This window comes from Sphaeramia orbicularis, chromosome 14 (assembly GCF_902148855.1).
Source record: "Sphaeramia orbicularis chromosome 14, fSphaOr1.1, whole genome shotgun sequence".
NCBI lineage: Eukaryota > Metazoa > Chordata > Actinopteri > Kurtiformes > Apogonidae > Sphaeramia > Sphaeramia orbicularis.
In genome coordinates, this window is record NC_043970.1 from 11,365,326 (window position 1) to 11,382,214 (window position 16,889).

Genomic DNA, 16,889 nt, shown 5'->3' on the forward strand with positions numbered 1-16,889 from the left:
AGTCTGTCCTCAAGTCCACACAGTTGTTTTCATGCATATTCATTCTATCATTACCTCTTCCGGAGATAACCCTGATATTTACAAGAAATCTCTGATGCGTCTGCTCTTTTCATTGCATCACAGACACCGCTCACTGTTTGCATGACCCATATTCATGTGTTGTACTGCCCCTAGCGGCGAGGAAAAAAAATGACAGCACCATTTCTTGTAAATGCCTGACTTCTCCGTTTGGCTGTTGTTTATACTCAGAGGCTGGTCCCGCCGTGCACATGTTTGTCATGCCAGATTATGACATGAACTTTGAAATCTGGAACACGACTGTGTCTGGGACTGTGTGCATGTGGATTCACATAAGAAGTATGACTCGAGTCAATTCTAACAGCTCATAACCATATTATTGTGCATGATGTTAAGATAATAGTAATAAAAATGCATATTGAACAGATTCTGCTATTATGAGGTTACTAATATTATTAACACACAAACAATGCAAATGTCAACACACTTAGGGTATACCTATGTACTGTAGGATATGACAAGATAATCAACTTATAAGCTTATATTGTGGTTTATACAGTGAAAAATGCTCTATGCATGCTACAGTAAAAATGCAATTAGACATCGTTAACTTTGCATATATTTCAACTTATGCAGTAAGCAGTTAAAGAATGTGTACTAAATTAAAACATAACAATACGACAGTGTCACACGACTTTGGTCAAACCACATTTAAGTGTACGTGCTGCAAACTCCTGCCATCAGCCTGTGTTGATATCAACTTCCTCTTTACTTTCAGAGGCATGATTTCTCGGAAACCGGTCTCCTGCCCTGAGCTACAGAGCGGTTTGCATTCACCAGTACACTGCAAAAGATTAGGTCAGGAACTTTATCATAATACAGTCATTGTATGTCTCCAACTTGTATTTCCCCCCTCGAAGCAGTAAGTATTTCTGCAGTTATATGCAGAAATATTTGTGACACTTATAGTGATATCAGCTTTCTACTCTCCTGGATGAGGGGTCGTTGTTTTGGTGGTTACAGGGGTCTTCTTAGTTCTGCTTCAAATGCATGCAATGTATGTAAAATAAATCTCATTACAAATGGCAGTGCAAAAACAGAAATATAAAAATAAAAAGTGCTCATCGTAACACTGTTTGGTCCATAAAAACAGCATTACAATAGGAGATGAGAGCTATGTTTTTTTTTTTTACGGTGGACATTTCTTACAGTACAGCTCTGTCGCGTCATCCTTGCCCAACCGGGGAATACCCGCCTTAGAGTATATAAATGCAAATGGTACGGTACCTGCTACAGTCAAGGGAAGGGACGTGAATAAGACAACCAAGAAGCTTCTCTGAGACAAACTTCAACCACACGGACTATTACTCGTGCATTTTCTCTTACGGATCACAATACAAATCTGTAAGTGGTTAACGTTCATTCATTCGCATAGAGTCTCATTCATTGGGTGAAGGAAATGCCAATTTTATTTCTAAAAAAAAGTTAGTTTAGATTATTTTATCTTCTTTTGCAGTTTTTTTTTTTTTTTTTTTTTTTTTTAGATTAATTTACAAATACTTAATAAGCATTTGTTTTAAGCCTTTGTTCATGCATGCGCTGATGCAGTAGGGGGTGTGCGCGGTGCGTTCAGGGCGCACAAAGCTTTAGAATAGTGGATTGGTTTTTGTTTTTTTTGCGCCCGTCTTCAAATGCTTCCTAAGAATGGAAATAAATTATGTGTCCTTTAAATCAAGAATCACACATACAGTTTAACTTTACTTGTGCTAACATGAATATTTTCTTGTTAACACATGTAAAGTTAAACTGTTTTTATCACCCCGTTTCCGCGTGCCCTGACCGTGAACTCCACATACTCCTGTTTCAGTTCCTTTTATCGCCGCTCCTAACCGTGGCAGTAACACGCACAGCATTGCTCATTAAACAATTTTATTTCTCTTTCTAAATTTAGGTAATCATGCCTGTGTCACGAATGAGGATGAGGCCATGGCTGGAGCAGATGATCGAGTCTAAGGCCATCTCTGGTCTGACCTGGATAGACAAGGTATGAAGTTAATTTATTTTGTCACCTTACAATGACTTTTCAAGGGCCTTTACGTTCACTGGAAACAGGTAGAGACTGGTAATCTGAAATGTATTTGTTGTGGGAGAGCAGCAACAGCTCATCAGCACTAAGCAAAGGGAAGTCATTTCTGCAAGAGTTCTGCAGGTGTTTATTTGGTAGATGACTGAGCTGACCCAGATCAGGCAAAATATACATGTTACTTGCCTCTAGAAGCAGAGATTCTAAACAAGTAACAGATTAACAATAACTATTAGCTATTGTTGCTTACCTGGAAGCTATAATAGCAGTCAACCTTGTTCTAATCAAATATTTTTTTTTTATGTTTTCAGGATAAGACAATGTTCTCCATTCCCTGGAAGCATGCAGCCAGACATGGATGGGAGCTGGACAAAGACGCTTGTCTGTTCAAGAAATGGGCCATCCACACAGGTGAGTTACCAACATGCATGCAGGTGAAGCTTAAGCAATGCTAAACAAGTGAAGACGACTAAAATAAACCATTTGTGCAGGAAAATATGTGGAGGGCCAGACCTGTGACCCAAAGACGTGGAAAGCCAACTTCCGCTGCGCTATGAACTCACTGCCTGATATTGAGGAGGTTAAAGACAGGAGCGTCAACAAAGGCCACCAGGCAGTGCGTGTCTTCAGGATGCTGCCCGCCTCAAACAAATCAAGAGGTGAGAAAACTGACAGGAAGTGAGAAAACATAACTGAGCCATGCTTTACAAACTCATTGTGAGCTGCTAATGCATGTGAAATAACTGATTGTTTTTGTTTCACCTACACAGATAAACGCAGCAAAGTTAACAAATCAAAGCCAAGGAAGAAGGTCAGTACCACTGATAGTGTTCTAACAGCTCTACTTTATACTTTGCTGTACTTAAATTTAGTTTTACTTCAGTGACATCTTACTAACTTGCTATATGTTTTATTTGCAGGTCAGGATGGAGGAGGATGAGGATGAGGATGAGGACTACAGTTGCACCCAGTCTCCCACCATGGAAATGTCACATGACAATATTTCATCCACTCAGGAAAACACAGTTGACAGCACAGTGAAGACAGAACAGCAAGGTCAGCATAAAAATACAATTAGTACTTAAGGTCTAAAATTTTTTTATACATACATATATGCAGTAGATTTAATGTATTGGCTACTAAAAACCTAATTACCTAATTAATTTAACACTATTAACACTACGGTTTATTTCTTTTTCAGATTTCTTACATTACAGTCCATCTGAAGTTCCTGACTGGTCTTCAACAGTTGAAATCAGCTCTGACACTTTTGCAAATAATTTCTGTCACAGATTACAAGTCTCACCTGATCACAGTCCAGGTAAGATAATAACACAACCCCGATACAGCACCATGACACTGGAGACACTGAATACTAGGTCTTATGCTCACTAGTTTTATTGCCATGCACATACTTATATGAATTTCTTTCCTTTCCTCTTCTCTCTTCGTTGTGACCCTCCAGAGTACGACTACATCATCGAGGTAAGCATAACCCCAGGTCCTCATTTACCACCGTGCATTTTTCATTGACAGGAATACCCATGTTTGTCTTTATCTGCCTTTTGGGTTTCTGTGAAAGTATCGAAATAGTTTTTTAAAAGTGTTTGGTTAAACGTGACCATACTCAGTCCAGTGTTGCTGTTTCAGATTTGTCAGCAACTGGAGAAAGATTCACTCCTGATGTCATGCAGTTCTGACGACAAGGGGTTCCTGAACAATGAAGCATGCACCAGTCCAGGAAGTCATTGGAGTGAGGCCTCCTCAGGTAAATAACATGAAATAAGGCATTATTCACATCCTATGATTATCATGATTAACCCAGTGTATGACAAAATATTTAAATGTAATCACAGTTACAAGTCACAGATTAATGTGGAGTTTGCTGTTAGTAAAAAAAACACTTTTATTGCTCTTATTAGATAAAGCATGTTTAGGTATTATAAGGGGACCTTCTTTGAATTCCCTCTAAAGCTTTAGTAAAACGTCCCCACTGGAAGGAGTTAAACTGTGCTTGAGATGAACGTTACTGGTGTGGTATTATTAGTCTTAGTTGAACACAGAATTCTAAATAAAAAACCCAATTCTTGTACATCGCCCTAGATTTTGCAGAAGATTGTATATTTTGAAGCTGAGAAAGTGGATTTGTAGGCCTTTTAGATTAGGTTTTTTGGCCTGTTGAGGTTTGTGTCACTCATACTGAACTTTTTGCTGTGTTTGTCTTACAGCAGACGATCTAGACGACCTGCCACAGTACATGACGTTAGGCTCAGACTTCCCATCAGTAACAGGCAACTTCTGGGACACCTTCTGCCTACAGAACCGTACCACGCTGTTCTGAGAGCTCCAGGACAGTGCTCATTTTGGACTTTTTTAAAGAGCTCTTCCTGCTCACTATCTCCTCATCATCCCTTCCAGTCTGTGATATGGGACAATGTCCAAACATAAAGCTAAAACCCCGGCCACTGGAGAACGGCGTGCTTGGTAGCAGTTCAGGAAGCTTTCTACACCATTCTTACACCGTTTTGTGAAATGCGGACAACGTCTGTGCTACTCTGTTAAAGGAACACATTCTGTTCATTAGAAGTTTTTGGTTGATTCAAGGCTGTTGGGTGCTCAGTTTTGTTCTAGCAGGGCTTGTATTTACAGAACATAGTTTTAGAGGTAGTCAGTCTGTATACACATAGGCTAATAATCTGTTTATAGACCATTTTGTCACATAATCTTACATGAAACCATTTTTCCGTTACATGTTAACATAAACTTTAATGGACAGATGTACGTGAATATCTGAACCTCACTTCTGGTGAAAGCTCTAATTCTATTTCTACAGTTTTTTGTTAAATAATTGTAAAAAACTCTTCTGTATATATGTATATGGGTTTGTATGTGTGTGTGTTTTTTATACAGAAATTAAAATCCATTGTGAAAACTAAAAAGAATGTACGTCCTTATTATTGACACACAAAGCTTTGAGTTGTGCAGATGCAGACATGACTGTGCTGTTCAGGACTGCAGCTGACGGCTCTGCGCAGATGTTAAAGGCACCTGTTGCTGCAAGTGGTGCTCAGAAGTAACAAAGTGCACTTAAAAAAATGTTTTCTGCTCAGAGAGGGTTTAGGTTCCCTTTAAAGCAAAATTAGCGTCAACAAACATCTGGGTCACCACAATTTGCTGTTTGTGATCTGAATTACACAACAGCGTCTATGTCTGCAACAGTACAGTCAATGTATAACCTGATTTTACAACTCACAGAAACTCTTCACTGTTTCTTTAAACATGAAAAAAATAATGAAAAGAGAGGGGGAAAAAATGCTGTTTTCTGTCTCTGCAGGATGACTGTTAGTACATTTTGCATTATCTGCTTCATTCAGTCGTTGAGGTTTATGCACAGACGGGGGTTTCAGTGAACAGGCCACAATGATGCTGTTTCCTCATTTTTTTCTGTTTCTTCTGCCAGTACTGCTGCTCCTTTTTCCTGATGTCATTATCTCACATGACATTGTTTGGCTCAGGTTCATGTGTTGCACTGCCCCAAGTGGAGACAAACAATTACTACACCATTTCTTGTAAATGCTCGACTTCTCCGTTCGGCTGCTGTTTATGTTAAAGGGCTGGTCCCTCATTGCACATGTTTATCATGACAGAACAGGGGGTGGACTTTGGCATCAGGAAGATGCATTCCTCTGAGACTGTGCAGAGGTGGATACAAATGAGAACTATGCTCCTGAGGCTTATCACAGTTTATAGCCTAATATTGTGCAATAATTTAATAGTAATAAACATACCAAGGTACTAAAAGCACAGACATTTTTTACCCAGAAGTAAAAATACAAGTGTAAAAACAGACTGGTTAAAGTTGAAGTACTGATTCAACTTTGAAGAACATTTTGACCAACAATTTATGTGCAAAACTAATTGAAACTCATGTCATGTGAACATTGTAGTTTATGTTTTTAGAGCCAAATAAAATAAAATAAAAACATTTAAAATACAGAGCTTTCACTTCACAGTATACATTTTAGAATGCCTTTGTTCTTTGTGTCTAGTCATTCATTCAGTCATTTTCTGAACTGCTTAATCCTTTAGAACAGCGGTTCCTGACCTTTTTTCCTTAGAGCCCCCACCCTTGTAATAAAGACAAAACAGTCCTACACTACTACTTGCAACTCTGTTTCAAGGGGTAGTGCCAAATGCAAGGACCACGGGGAAGGGGTAAGGGGGAGGGCCAAGGGGTGAATCGGTTTTGGGCCTAAGCCTCGTGCCCCCCTGGGAACTCTGGTGCACCTTTGTGGAGGGCACACACCCTAGGTTAAGAACCATTGCTTTAGAGGGCTTCGGGTGGACTGGAGTTTATTAAGGCTACCCTCGGGCAAAGGCAGGGTACACCCTCAACCTGTCATCCTTCAATCACAGGGCTGACATGCACGTAAACCACCATTCACTCTCACACATATGAGTGATTAATCTATTAAGTGCATGTCTGTGGATGGTGGGAGGAAGCCAGAGTACTCAGAGACAACCCACGCAACTATGAGGAAATCAGACAAACTCCACCCCCTGTTGAAATCAAGCCCAGGACCTTCTCGCTGTGAGGTGACACTGCTAACCACCACACCACTGTACCACCCCCTATGTCCTGTCTCATTTTCTATGTTTTCTATGTTTTCACATTTTTCTATTTTCTATTTATTTTTCACTGTCCAGTTACTTCTTTCATGTTATTTTTGTCTTGTTATTCTGTTACTGGATACTCCAAGGCATACTCTTTTCATTGTATTATCATCTATTTTTAGTTGTGATCAGTGTTGATATTGGGAATGGTAATAACAAGACCTGGTAATTCCCCTCACATGAATGAAAACTGCTCCAAACAATATAAGTAGAAAACACAGACATTTGTGTACAAATGTATGGAGACAAAAGTATAAGGTTGCAAAAGAATACTGCAAGTACAGAAATGTGAAAACTGTACTTGAGCTGAACAGGGAGGTGTTTGTATTTTATTTGTTTCTTCCTCTTAAAACACACAAATACATACAAAGTGATATGTCTATTCAGTGCCCATTGCAGAGCTATGTTTGCATCAAACATGAGCATATTTCCTGTCCCTTCTTTTCCATCTTTGTGCAGAAACAGGCCTGCAACACAGGTAACCTACATCTGACTGATGACTTTTGATCTGCTTCACTGTTTCATAAAAAAGGAAGAAAGAGAAAAACCAAGCAAGGCAGGCTAACAGGAGAGGTAACCACAACACTTAAGAAACAGATTATGCCAGACTACAAGCACAACACCTATCAAATACTTACAATAAGTGACTTATGTGATCCTAACCTTGCACATTATGAAATTGTTATCAAACTTGTTATCCACTTGGAAGACATTGTCTTATTTTCTGTGATAAATTCTCTCAACCTTTCTTGTTTGTCTGCCTTTTTGATCAATGACTCAAAGGTCAAGGCTGTATCTCAATGATACTTTTGCATTTATTTTGTAATATTTGTTACCTATTTTCTATCAGATCTCTTACAGTGCCAATTCAAAAAAGAAAAGTAGTGTCGTGGATCAGAAATTGATCAAACATTTATCAGTCTGATAAATACCATTATGTGGGCTGGAAAACTAAATGGTACAAAAATTATACAAAATGGTAAAAAAAAAAAAAAAAGAAGAAATAACTGGAGGGACACTTAACTAATCATGTAAATTGGCAACAGGTCAGAAGCACAATTTAGAAAAAGAAGAGCATATAAAAGAGGCAGATTCTCTGAGAAATAAAAATGGACAATCTGTGGAATCTGTGGAAAAACTGTGTTTAAAAAATAGTAGAACTGCCATAAAATAGTGTTCCTCAGCATAAATTTGTGAAGACATGAAATATCCTTTTGGAAACTGCATGGACACTGCATCCTCTGTAGAGCGACCATCCACCTTGTTATCCGCGCTCAGCTCAAAAGTCAGTCAGCCCTGTGTTCCCCAGTTCAACATACATGAGAGGAATGTAGTTCCATGTAGGGGTGAAGGCCTACAAAGCACCAAAGACCGTGGTTTGAATCCCAGCCAAAGGAGTACTTTTTTTCCAGCAGATTTTCAAATGGGCACGGGGGGGCGCATGCCGAGAACGTCGGTAAATCCACTATTGCTCATTGCGTATTTCCATTATGTATTCTCTAAAAGCGGTGAGCAGCACTGTAGCAACATAGAAATTTAGAAGTAGAGTACTCTTATAAAACAGTGAAGCAGATCAGAAGAAAGCAGTCAGAGGTAGGTCACCTGTATCGCAGGGCTGTTTCTACACAGGGATATAAAAGGAGAGGCAGGAAATGTGCTCATGTTTGATGCAAACACAGATCCGCAGTGGACACTGTATGTTTTAAGACAGTGGTTCCCAACCTTTTTTGGCTTGTGACCCCATTTTAACATCACAAATTTCTGGCGACCCCAGACATTCAAAAAGGAGACTTTTTTTTTGTTTGTTTTTTTTGCTAAAATTAATTTGTTTTTGATCATGTAATAGTTTGCTATACTATGTTGTAAACAAATGTTAATTGTAGACTATATTTAGTCTATGTAACGTATATTATTATGGAGGTGTCGATTACTGCACAAAGTCAGAATTTTATTTTCCTTGGTCAGGATATGTACAGTCAGTCCAGCTTGGATTTACAAGGCTGACAATTAATACTGAACAAACAAGAACTCAAACTATGAATTATGAAAGAGCTGCAGCATCTGAAACCGACCACAATGAACATTTGAAAGATTAACAGTACCACAGTGCTTCAGTTTCAGCTTCAGAGCTTGTCATGTGTTTTATGTACAGTGATTGTCTCTCTCAACTCATCATATGTTTTTTATTAGTAAGTTGTTTTTTTTTTTTTTTTAATCAATTACTAGAAATTTCAGGCGACCCAATTTGAATTCCAGGCGACCCCACATGGGGTCTTGACCCCAAGGTTGAAAAACACTGTTTTAAGAGGAAGGAAGACATGAAATACAAACACCTCCCTGTTATAAAGGTTAAAGTCAGTATTTACTGTGACCTCTGACCCCAAGACAAGAAGCAATGCAAACGATTAGAAACATCTGACATGTATTGAATGAAACCTGGTATAAAACATTAGAAAATTAATGCAGTTAAATCTCATTCTGTCTGAACAAAAGGGTTAAAGACACGTTAAGAGGAAAACAGGCAGGGGTCATTTTCCTGCATACCTTACCATACATTTTTCTACAAATCTTTTTATCAAAGTGAGGGTTTGCGTGCAGAAAGTTTGTGATAGAGAAGCTTCAAGGTGTGAAATTGGTACCTTAATCAGTTGACTTTTTTATATTAACCCATAAAGACCCAGTGCCACTTTTGTGACAGTTCCCTAATGAATTTTTATCTCTATTTTTAATATTTCTTAAGTGATTTATCACCATTTATTCTAATATTATGCTCTGTATTTTACATTTTAAGTGAAAATCACCTGCTTTCCTATATTGAATTTACTAATCATGTAGATGTTCATAAAATCTTAGATTAATGTTGAGGGTTATTGTATCAAAAACAGAAAAAACTGAAGAAAAAGCTGCTTTTTCAGTAAAATATATCATCAACCGAACATAAACTAAGATTCTCCATCCACTGTCATTTATCAAACTCCATGGGTGTTACAGGTGAAGCACTGTTGTAGAAGATGATGGTGTTTCCACGGTAACTACAGAGCCTCTGAATGGCCAAATGGGTCATATCTGATGACCATGAAAAGATGACAAACTGTATCTTACACCAATTATTTACATGTATTGAAAGGATTAGTTGGTCAACAGGTATTCAGTATTTCAGATCAGTAGCCAATGTATGTTTGGTTCTTTATGGGTTAATCATTAAGCTATGATACAAAATGGTATTTGTGAGGTTACATTCTTTAATCTTAGGTCATTGTAGTCTGACCCATCCTTCCTCGACTCCAACAGGATGAGTTGAACAGAGATGGAGATGTGTGGTGTTTACCTTTGGCAATGCCCTGTGTTTTTCTCCTGCTGTTATGACAAAAGAGAAATTCCTTCTCTGTGGTGACGAAAAACAGCAGAATAATAATTTCCATTCAACTACTCTGAATAACGCCTCTGTTGATTTGCACAGGGCAGTGAAATCTGGTCAAATCTGGTCTTGTTTTTCAGTAGCCTGAGCACTGAGCAGCAGTTAGACTGCGGAGGTGGGGCAGTGGGTGGCATCTCCACCATTTCATTAGTCACTTTGAGTATGTATTGTGACCATGATTGGCTGCTGTTTTTTTAGGGACTGAGCCTGGAAGGTAAGTCCCTCTCACTCATTTTTAAATTTTTTTTATTTTGAGTTTTCATTGCATAAATACAAAAACAAACATATATATTATACACATACATAACAATTTTTAATCTCAAATATAATAACAATAGACATAAGAGACACAGTATGAGACAATCTGGAATCTGGGTTTGTTTAGACCAGTGATAGATTAGTCTTGTCCTCAGTCTTGTGATGATGAGGGGATGGGACCTTTCTTCATAATAGACAATGGTTTTGTTGATCAATTACACTATTACAGTGGTCTGCAATTTTTTTTCAATATACATGAGAGAAAGTTATATAATGGATGGATGGATGGATGGATGAACAGAAACAGAAAAGTAAAATACTACTAATAGCCTACAGGTCTATTACTAATAAAAATATTAATATCATAAAATAGACTTATATAATACATGAAATCAGAGCTGTGACTTCACCCTGCAAACATTTCAAAGCTGGCATCAGATAAATGTAGTCAGAGTCACATGTTCCATGACACAAAAAGAATAATACACACACCCAAAAGTAATGGTCAAAACAGCCCACGGAAGCACCTTTTCATTGGCTGATTTAATTTGGAGTGTGTGTGTGTGTGTGTGTGTGTGCATCTGTATCGTATAAAATCTCTGTAGGCTCCTTGACTGAATAGCACACAAACGAGGAGAGGCTTTCCTGGAACACGCATCTCTAACGGATCATTTACCAAATCTGTAAGTGGTTTCTCACTTTATGTATTTTCTTTGTAGTCTAACCTCTGATTTTACTCAGGACTGGAAACTATAATACATTATAAATTGTGTTAAAGAACAGAAAGATGAACCGCTGAACATTCTTCAATGATTTAAGTGATGTTTTCATTTTTTACACTTTCACATTTTCCCTTTTTGCTCACTCCAAGCTCAACTCAGTTGTGATTTATGCAGAGATGTCTATGTAGATTAAGGTTTACAGTGTTATTTAATGTCATCAGACAGCAAGAACCTGTGCATGTTTGTAAAACAGACATACTGTATGTCTATATACTGCCTGGTCACTGCCTTTGGGTTTCATGTCATGTCAGTCTATTTGCAGTAGCAGCAGTAGTGCAATACAAAATGATTACGAGGTGAAGAAGAAGTAAATGAGGGAACCAAACAGCAACAGATTTATAAACAACAGCAGACAGGAAAATAGTGCAATGTCTATAATAAAATGCATAAAATGATAAATATAATGGCAATAGACATGTAAACAAAACAAAACAAAAAAAAAAGAACCTGTAGCACATTTAACCTCCTAGCACCCACTGTCCACATTTATGGACAAGAGTTTCACAACTTTATACCACAAAAAAAAAAAAAAGAAAGAAAAGAAAAGTGTCCACCACAAAGGACATTCCATAAAAATTTAAAAAACTGCATCTGAAAAAACTGTTGCATCATGATGTTTCCAATATAGGCACTTATGTAATAAAAAACAAAACAGCTTGTACTTTGCTGACATGTCCTGGGTCATAGGAGGTTAAAGACATTAACTGACATTTTCTTGACCATTCAAGATCATCTTAGGTCAAAGGTTGTGCCATCCATCAAGTCATGATACTAGTATTTTTCATCATATTGCATATGCTGTTAATTTTGAATTTAGACTTTGGGCTTTAGAAAAACTTCTTGTAGAACTGTTTTTTTTCATGTTTCTTTTCATCTTGCTTGTACATGTTTTTAACTGGATAATCAAAATCTTTTGGTCTGGATTTGATCTTACAATGTCACTCAAGGTCAAAGGTCATGGCACCAAATGAAAGCCCATATGTGACTTCCTATCTATTGCTAATAGTTATTGTATCAATATCTTCAACTGCTTTCAAGTTATAACACTTTGAAATTTGTCCCATTATAAACCAATGGGGATTTTAAAAATTCAAAATTTCATAGAAAATTTAAAAAAATCAATATTTCCCAATTCTTTGAACAAACTTGGTAAACTTTACCCCAAAGATGTTCTACAACAAATATCCAGTCATTCTGACTGACAGTTTTGGAGGAGAAGATTCTTGACAAATTGCCCACGGACGACAGATGGATGACAGCTGATACCAATAGTCCATGGGACCTTTTGGGCCGTTGGACTAAAAAGGGGGTGTTAAGAAGAGATGTATCAAATAGCAAACACATCATTGGCTGTCCACATTTCCAGCCATTCATCCACCTGTCCTCAGCACACTGATCCCAGACCAGCGGAGAGACACAGTCCTCCTGGGTCTGCTTCCTGAACCTCCACCCCACCCCACCTCCCACCTCCAGTTTCTGCTGCTTGTATCTGAGATCAGGTTCTTTCAGTCACTATCCACAGCTCATGACCATAGATGAGGGAAGGAATGTAGATCAACTGTATAATGAGAGCTCCCTCTATCACCCCCCCCCCTTTCCCTCCCTTACCCTGACAAAATAAACTCCACCCCTGGCATCAGAATTCGTCTCCACCCCCAGTCTCCAAATTCAGTTCTTCCAACTCCTTACTCCTTACTTACTGTCTAAATTAACCCATAAACACCTGAACAGCCAGAAGCATCTACTGATCTGAAATGTTTAAACCTCTAAACCTATCACTATCAGTCCATGTAAATAATTGGGGTAAAATGCAGTTTGTTATTTTTTCATGGTCATCACATATGACCCATTTGGACTTTCAGAGGGGCTAATGAATGTGGAGACACCTTCAACTTCTACAACACTGATTCACCAGTTAAACCCATGGAGTTTGATCAGTGACAGTGGATGGAGACACTTGCTTTTACATTCAGTTAATGATGTCTTTGCTGAAAAAGTCACTTTTTCTCTGTTTTTGATATAAAAACCTTTGAATTTACTCTGGGCTTTTATGAACATCTACATGAATAGTAAATGAAATACGGGAAAATACATGATTTTCACTGAAAAATCACGAAATGCAGAAGATAATATTATAATAAATGGTGCTCAATAACTTAAGAAAATTTAAATATAGAAAAAAAAAACCCAGAACTGCCACAAAAGTAGCACTGGGTCTTTATGGGTTAAATCTAAATGGAACTCAGTTATTCTTGTAGTTGTATACCATGCACAGCGTTCCTTATGTACATTGTACTAATTCCTTCTGCTACAGCATATTTTAGGAACAGTAAACATGCCTGTGTCACGGATGAGGATGAGGCCATGGCTGGAGCAGATGATTGAGTCTAAGGCCATCTCCGGTCTGACCTGGATAGACAAGGTAAGAGGTTAATTTACTTCTGCCGATTGAATCAACATTCTGAAATTTAACATGTAACATTAGTTTTGCAGAACCTCAACAGATGAGTAAACTCACCTACATGTAGCAAAATAAATGCCAAAACCCATTTAAATGATTTTTATTAAAATAAATTTTTGTTTGAAGCTCAAAAACCAAAAGAATCCTTTATTCATTTCAAACATGTGAAACGACACCTGACTTTCAGGGCATCTTTATGTTTAAAATGAGCCAAAAAGAAATAATGACTGTTTCTAACTTTCAATGACAGCCAGTTAAAATATAGATTTTCATATTTTCAAGGATAAGACAATGTTCTCCATTCCCTGGAACCATGCAGCCAGACATGGATGGGAGATGGACAAAAACGCTTGTCTGTTCAAGCAATGGGCCATTTACACAGGTGAGTTACCAACACGCATGCAGGTGAAGCTTAAGCAGCACTCAACTAGTGAAGACGACTAAAATAAACCTATTGTGCAGGGAAATACGTGGAGGGCCAGAAAGCCAACTTCCGCTGCGCTATGAACTCACTGCCTGATATTGAGGAGGTTAAAGACAAGAGCGTCAACAAAGGCCACCAGGCAGTGCATGTCTTCAGGATGCTGCCCCTCTCAAACAAATCAAGAGGTGACTGAGTCGTGCTTTACAAACCCATTCTGAGCTGGAAACACCAACATGTGAAATAACTGATTTTGTTTCATCTACACAGATAAACAAAGCAAAGCTAAAAAATCTAAGTCAGAGAAGAAGGTCAGTACCATAGATAGTTTTCAAACACCTCTATTTTTAACTTTGATTTACTTAAATTTTGTTTTACTTCTTTGATGTCTTACTAATTTGGTGTATCTTTTATTTGCAGGTCAGGATGGAAATGTCAAATGACAAGGGTGACACAGATGACAGCACAGTGGAGACAGAGCAGCAAGGTCAGCATAAAAATACAGTTAGTACATAAGGTCTAAAATGTTACACATACGTATATACAGTATATTGTTAGATTCAGCTTTATTTTGGAAAGCTTTCTGTTGGGTTCCAGCTGGTCCACCTGTGCCAACTCTCTCTCTCTCTCTCTCTCTCTCTCTCCATCTCTCTCTCTCTCTCTCTCTCTATCTATCTATCTATCTATCTATCTATCTATCTATCTATCTATCTATCTATCTATCTATCTATCTATCTATCTATCTATCTATCTATCTATCTATCTATCTGTCTGTCTGTCTGTCTGTCTGTCTGTCTGTCTATCTATCTATCTATGGCACTAAAAGCCCAATTACATAATTACATTAATTTAACACTACTAACACTACGGTTTATTTCTTTTTCAGATTTCTTACATTACAGTCCATCTGAAGTTCCTGACTGGTCTTCAACAGTTGAAATCAGCTCTGACACTTTTGCAAATAATTTCTGTCACAGATTACAAGTCTCACCTGATCACAGTCCAGGTAAGATAATAACACAACCCCGATACAGCACCATGACACTGGAGACACTGAATACTAGGTCTTATGCTCACTAGTTTTATTGCCATGCACATACTTATATGAATTTCTTTCCTTTCCTCTTCTCTCTTCGTTGTGACCCTCCAGAGTACGACTACGACATCATCGAGGTAAGCATAACCCCAGGTCCTCATTTACCACCGTGCATTTTTCATTGACAGGAATACCCATGTTTGTCTTTATCTGCCTTTTGGGTTTCTGTGAAAGTATCAAAATAGTTTTTTAAAAGTGTTTGGTTAAACGTGACCATACTCAGTCCAGTGTTGCTGTTTCAGATTTGTCAGCAACTGGAGAAAGACTCACTCCTGATGTCATGCAGTTCTGACGACAAGGGGTTCCTGAACAATGAAGCATGCACCAGTCCAGGAAGTCATTGGAGTGAGGCCTCCTCAGGTAAATAACATGAAATAAGGCATTATTCACATCCTATGATTTTCATGATTAACCCAGTGTATGACAAAATATTTAAATGTAATCACAGTTACAAGTCACAGATTAATGTGGAGTTTGCTGTTAGTAAAAAAAACACTTTTATTGCTCGTATTAGATAAAGCATGTTTAGGTATTATAAGGGGACCTTCTTTGAATTCCCTCTAAAGCTTTAGTAAAACGTCCCCACTGGAAGGAGTTAAACTGTGCTTGAGATGAACATTACTGGTGTGGTTTCATTAGAATGAGTTGAACACAGAATTCTAAATAAAAAATCCAATTCTTGTCCTAATTTGGCAGAAAACTGTATATTTTGAAGCTGAGAAAGTGGATTTGCAGGCCTTTTAGATTAGGTTTTTAGGCCTGTTGAGGTTTGTGTCAAGGTTATTATCGTTAACAAAAACTAACAAAATGATGAAAACTAGAATTGAAAAAACATTTTCATTAACTGAAAAAAATAAAAACTATAATTAACAGAAAAAAGATAACTAACTGAAACTGTATTGTGTGCTTACAAAACTAACTAAAATAGATAAAAATGATGGATAAAATTCCCTTCGTTTTCGTCATTGTCAGTGTTGGATTGATATGAAATCGATTTATTTCACTTGAGCAATTTCAGCTAATGGCACCACACAACACTTCACGGTCCGTCACTTCTTGTCACATGTTGTATAGATGTCGGCTTCTCGTCCCCACTCTACCTGGAAACATGAAGACTAAAGTTGGGAGAAAGCAGCAGAGTCCTGTATGGGATTTTCTTGAATACGACAGCGAAGAAGAGAAAAGAAACGACAAAACAAAAATTAATACTAAAACTAAACTAAAACTAAGCAATTAGAAGAAAACAAAAACTAATAAAAACTAGCAAACCTGCTATAAAAACTAATTAAAACTAACTGAATTAGAGAAAAAAAAGTCAAAACTAAATAAAACTAAACTATTATGAAAAATGCAAAACTATTATAACCTTGGTTTGTGTCACACATCCTGATCTTTTTGCTGTGTTTGTCTTACAGCAGACGAACTAGACGACCTGACACAGTACATAACGCTTGGCTCAGACTTCACATCAGTAACAGGCGACTTCTGGGACACCTTCTGCCTACAGACCCCTACCACACTGTTCTGAGAGCTCCAGGGCAGTGCTCATTTTGGGTTTATATCCCCCCATCATCCCTTCCTTTCTGTGAAGTGATGACAACATCTGTGCTACTCTGTTAAGGGAACACACAGGCCCAATCCCAATTCACGGCTAAGGGGGAGGGCTGTTTGGCCCTTG

General features: G+C 37.9%; 2 protein-coding genes across 10 annotated transcripts in view; both read left to right on the forward strand.

Moving 5' to 3' along the window:
• The first annotated feature begins 1,303 nt into the window (after positions 1 to 1,303).
• Positions 1,304 to 16,889, forward strand: part of LOC115432492 (interferon regulatory factor 1-like) — a 26,304-nt gene continuing 10,718 nt past the window's right edge. For 3 of the 9 annotated variants that reach the window (XM_030153362.1, XM_030153355.1, XM_030153353.1), the window contains exons 1-6: positions 1,304 to 1,422; positions 1,970 to 2,062; positions 2,413 to 2,512; positions 2,593 to 2,760; positions 2,872 to 2,912; positions 3,022 to 3,157. In XM_030153362.1, coding sequence (XP_030009222.1) covers positions 1,976 to 2,062; positions 2,413 to 2,512; positions 2,593 to 2,760; positions 2,872 to 2,912; positions 3,022 to 3,157 — 532 coding nt within the window. In that variant the 5' untranslated portion in view covers positions 1,304 to 1,422; positions 1,970 to 1,975. Of the gene's footprint in view, positions 1,423 to 1,969; positions 2,063 to 2,412; positions 2,513 to 2,592; positions 2,761 to 2,871; positions 2,918 to 3,021; positions 3,158 to 3,302; positions 3,423 to 3,566; positions 3,587 to 3,751; positions 3,870 to 4,329; positions 5,041 to 16,889 lie in introns of those variants that run through there. The other 6 variants (XM_030153360.1, XM_030153359.1, XM_030153356.1 and 3 more) reach the window with 5 other exon arrangements.
• LOC115432495 (interferon regulatory factor 1-like) overlaps positions 1,320 to 16,889 on the forward strand; it is a 16,192-nt gene continuing 622 nt past the window's right edge. Inside the window, exons 1-10 of the mRNA XM_030153365.1 lie at positions 1,320 to 1,426; positions 13,567 to 13,655; positions 13,977 to 14,076; positions 14,157 to 14,303; positions 14,386 to 14,426; positions 14,536 to 14,602; positions 15,002 to 15,121; positions 15,266 to 15,288; positions 15,454 to 15,571; positions 16,627 to 16,889. The exon at positions 16,627 to 16,889 is cut by the window's right edge and continues 622 nt beyond it. Of these exons, the coding sequence (XP_030009225.1) occupies positions 13,569 to 13,655; positions 13,977 to 14,076; positions 14,157 to 14,303; positions 14,386 to 14,426; positions 14,536 to 14,602; positions 15,002 to 15,121; positions 15,266 to 15,288; positions 15,454 to 15,571; positions 16,627 to 16,739 (816 nt within the window). The 5' untranslated portion in view covers positions 1,320 to 1,426; positions 13,567 to 13,568 and the 3' untranslated portion in view covers positions 16,740 to 16,889. The remainder of the gene's footprint in view (positions 1,427 to 13,566; positions 13,656 to 13,976; positions 14,077 to 14,156; positions 14,304 to 14,385; positions 14,427 to 14,535; positions 14,603 to 15,001; positions 15,122 to 15,265; positions 15,289 to 15,453; positions 15,572 to 16,626) is intronic.